The 4,475-nt window shown below is 39.6% G+C and overlaps 1 protein-coding gene across 1 annotated transcript; it reads left to right on the top strand.

The window, feature by feature from the left end:
* The first annotated feature begins 2,957 nt into the window (after positions 1–2,957).
* Positions 2,958–3,893, top strand: LOC134100099 (olfactory receptor 52B2-like). The gene has a single exon (XM_062553147.1). It carries the CDS (start codon positions 2,958–2,960, stop codon positions 3,891–3,893), a length of 936 nt encoding a protein of 311 aa, XP_062409131.1.
* The last annotated feature ends 582 nt before the right edge of the window (positions 3,894–4,475 follow it).

Below are 4,475 nucleotides of genomic sequence, written 5' to 3'. Positions count from 1 at the left end.
TTTTGTTTTTGTTTTGTTTTGCAAGAACACCTACCCATAGCCTACACACCTCCACTTGAGCTTTCGTTAGCCTGAAATGGGCCCGAAAGTCGGACAGGCTGTAGAGGGGAACAATGTCCTCCACAAAGTTGCAGATTTTTGGAACAACCCTGAAGACACACAAAGAGCTGATCATACTACATTGCACTCATTATTTTCTGTAGTCAGTAGGCCTACTTTTGCATAAGCATGCAGGCAAGTGCATTGTTGGGATGTTTGAAATAGGCAAATAGCCTATTGTAGGAGTTTGGCCTAAATTATTTGGCCAAACATATTTGAAATAATGCTAAATCTAACCTTACAGGGCTTCATAATTCACATCTACCTTCAATTAATGTCTGTATTCTTTGTCATTCTAGGATAGGTTACATTCTCATAAAACACAGCACAGAAATACAGTAAATGTCTTTACTGTCTTATTGTTAATGAAAATAGAACATGAATTTGCTGTGTCAGAATAACAGGTTGATCTACCCCCCTCTAGCGACTAAATTTGGTATGACCATTAACCTACGCCTTTGACAAACTTTGTATTTACCTTCTCTCTGCATCGAGCGCTTCTTGGAACAATAAAGGAATTTCAATCAATTCGATTTCATCGACTACGTAAAACGCGAAGGCCGCGAGATTCGCCATCTCGTTTCAGGAAGTAGATTTTTGTTCGACTTGGCCAGGTCACTTTAAAGCCCACCCCTGCTGTTATGCACAGTTCACGTTAACGGATGCAGACAGACAGACAGAGAAAGACGGACTCCTATCTCGAATAAGGCTAATGTAGCACCCATTGCCTAGCCTTTTTTTTTTTTTTTAAATCATTGCCAATTTTGTTGCCTGGAAATGGAAACACTAGTGAAGCAATGCTTACCTTTGAATGTTTGAACGTTGGATGTCGTGCAAGATATCTGCCAGATAGTGTGGGCTTTGTGTGCGGCCTGAGCACAGCTAGTTCTGGACTGGTCAGGATGAAGCAGCTGAGGTCAGACTAGATGTGGACTGTTCAGCACTTTTTTCTTCGCTCTTCTTTGGGGTAGACTGAAGCCCTCCAGGCAGCTCTGAAACTTCCATGTGAGTTACAGAAGACAGACCACCACATAGCCTAAAATGTTGAGGGACAATAATCAACATCATGAATAGTGCATGTGCAAATACAGTAGCATGTGCTTAACTTACCCCGCATTCACACTGTCTCCGTCCGTCAACGGATCTCATTCACTTTGCATGGGGCGGACTCGAAATGCATTGTGGGTCCGTCCGTCGCTTCAGCTGCGTTGCCTCCGTCAAGAAAGTTGAGAAATGTTCAACTTTTCAGGCAACGACGGATCCGTCAGCCAATCAGATCACGTGTATGCAAATACACATACGGCAGATCCAACCTCCGTGATCCGTTGACGGACGGAGACAGTGTGTACGCGGGGTCACTCTACTCTGAGTCAACACTGGACTACCCGTAGTCCCTTCCGGCAATAGCTCCCTTGCTCCCGTGTGAGATCTCGCCTGACATTTCTGTGCTTCATATAGAGCTGCTGTCTTGAAATTATTAAAGTTTTATACAAACTATTCCAAAGTTTTTACAGACTGTTATTAACTTATATTTGGCCAAACTGCCACAAACAACGAAGTATGCTACATTTTTTTAACCTCCGCCAAGGAGGTATATGTTTTCATTGGGGACTGGCGTCTGTCTGTTTGTTAGCAAGAAAACTCAAAAAGTGATGGATGGATGTCCATGAAGTTTCAGGGAAGGTCAGACATGACCCAAGGAAGAAACGATAACATCTTGGGAGTGATCCGTATCACCGTCGGGATTCCGGAGGCCTTTATGTTTTTTGCTTAGTGGTGTAATGGCATGGTATGGCCACGTGGTGGCGATCTGAATAGTTTAGGTTCAAATGTATGAACAGCCAGAGTGATGTGCATCACTGCATTTTACTAGCCCTTCAAATTTCGCAGTGATCCTGGTTGTATAATTTTAAATATTTGATACCATTACAGGTTAAATACCAGTAAACCGCTGGGACAACAGGGCTCCTGAAGAGAGGCCAATCCTTGAGGCAATAGGGCTCAAGAGTGCTATAAAAACACTAGCTGCAGCCAAATGTTAGGAAATGGAGTGGCACCTCAGTCTAGCATACCAGATATTCTGACAACATCGTTGTAATTGCTCTAATGTCATCATGTTTATTTAGCTTCATTTAAGACACAGAGTAAGTATTTTAAGTATTGTTGATTTCCAACAACAATGGTATGTCATTTTCTCAGTCAGAAGTTTTACAGTAATGCAATGGAATACTGACATTTCAAAATGTCTTTTTCTTTTTAACCTAATTGCAATCTTTCATTTAAATTTCGTTTTTAAATTTGACGTTTTTTGTATTAAGTTCAGAGTCACTGGCGTGCTCAGTCCTAGTCCTCTTTGTTCATTGGTGATTTATTTGTTATCGGGTGCTCTTTGGGTCCAAGGTGAATAGTTTCAGATGAGAAGACAAAGAAATACATTTCTCTGACCAAGGCAATCCATAGATTTAAAATGTGTTGAATGTGAAAATGACATTGTCCGTAGCAGCTGGGGCCTTCTTCAGGCAATTCTTCGTGTCCTGCCCTGAAGAAGGCCCCAGCCGCTACACGTGGCATTTTTAGGTCCTTGTGCGGATATGTCATTTTCACATTAAAGACATTTTACATTTATGGAGTGCCTTGGTCAGAGAGATTTATTTGTCTTTCTTCTCATGCTTTTTTTTTTTTTTGTGACAGGTGTGTTTTTCTTTATTAGGAATTCAATTTTAAGTTAAACAAAAGTTAAAATGTAAAAACAATTATTTTTAAGATTTGTTATATAAGATACAGTAAATATCTTGTAAAACCAACTAATCAATTATATTTCTTACAGCCTTGAAACAGAGGGAGCCTACTCCATGAAGATGGACAACGTTTCAAATGTATCCTCTGTTTTGACACTTCAAGGCTTCGATGTACCACAGGAAAGGGCTTTCCTGGCTTTTCTTCTGGCCACACTAGGATATATGGTTATTGTTTTCTGCAACCTTCTTCTGCTCATTACCATCATTCTCGACAAAAATCTTCACCATCCAATGTACATTCTTCTGATAAACATGCCAATCAACGATCTCATTGGCTCATCAGCATTATTTCCACAGATCATGAGGGAGTTTTTGTCTAACTCCGAATCCATAGAGTTCCCTGCCTGTGTAACCCAAGCCTTTTTTGTTCACATCTATGCCAGCGGGGTAACGTTTATTTTAGCAGCCATGGCCTATGACAGATATATTGCTATATGCAGACCACTGCAGTATGCCACAATAATGACCAATGCCCACCTCATGACAATAATTGCACTAATCTGGGGTTCAAGTTTGATTTTGATTGGAGTGCTTTTCATCCTGCTCCTAAGGCTACCTCGCTGTAGAAATAATGTGACTCACACTTACTGTGACAATCCATCATTGTTGAGGCTGATGTGCGCAGACACAACAATTAATAACATTTATGGTATTCTGACTGTGATTGTGACACAGCCAATGACTGTGGCTCTCATTCTGTACACTTACCTGCAGATTCTGATGGCTTGTTTCAGAAGCAAAAGCACAGACACAAGAAGCAAAGCCATGCAAACATGTGCAACACATCTTGTTGTTTTTCTCCTTTTTGAGTGTTTAGGGCTTTTTACGATAATTTCTTACAGGTTAAAATACCTATCTCCTGGTCTTACAAAGTTTATTGGTGTTTCAGCTTTAATATTTCCTCCTACCCTGAATCCAATTATTTATGGAATCAATACAAAGGAAATCAGGAAAAGAGCCATCATGCGTTTGAAGAAAAATGTATTCCCAATGTGAACGTGGCATGCATGAAATACTGTTTTTTACTAAATTCCGATATTGATTGATATCTTATATTGATTTACATAAATCTGTAATACTAGAAGAAATATTTCATATGAATATCTGTACATAGATATATAATACAGCGCCTATAAAAAGTATTGGATGTGTTCTACTTTTTCTGCATTTATAAATTGAATTATGATCTATTAAATATATATTTTATGATGATATTCATTTAGAAAAAAAAAAAAATGTCATGTAGAATAGTTCCAGCTAGATGATGCTAATTGTTTCACAATGAAAGGGTGATTGCAAGAGTGCAGTGCTAAGCTATGCACCCAACCAGACTTATACTGTTCAAACAGGACATCTGAAGGCACAGGTGATACACAACTGCATTTATTGTATTTGTAGACGAAAGCTTAAAACATAATAGCGAGTAGGCAATCGTTGGACAAAACAAGCAAAGGCAGCCCTAAATACCCCCTCACACTTCCAAGCGAATGAGAGAAGAATACAGGCCAAATAGTCATCAATATGACAGGTAAAAACAACATTGGTCATGCACAGAGCACAGGTCCCAAACCAAAAAGA

The sequence above is a fragment of the Sardina pilchardus genome, chromosome 13 (assembly GCF_963854185.1).
Source record: "Sardina pilchardus chromosome 13, fSarPil1.1, whole genome shotgun sequence".
NCBI classification, from domain to species: Eukaryota; Metazoa; Chordata; class Actinopteri; order Clupeiformes; family Clupeidae; genus Sardina; species Sardina pilchardus.
This window is presented reverse-complemented; position numbering and strand designations above follow the sequence as displayed.

Coding starts and splice junctions, on each gene's coding strand:
- LOC134100099 (XM_062553147.1), top strand. CDS start 2,958: ATGGACAACGTTTCAAATGTATCCTCTGTTTTGACACTTCAAGGCTTC.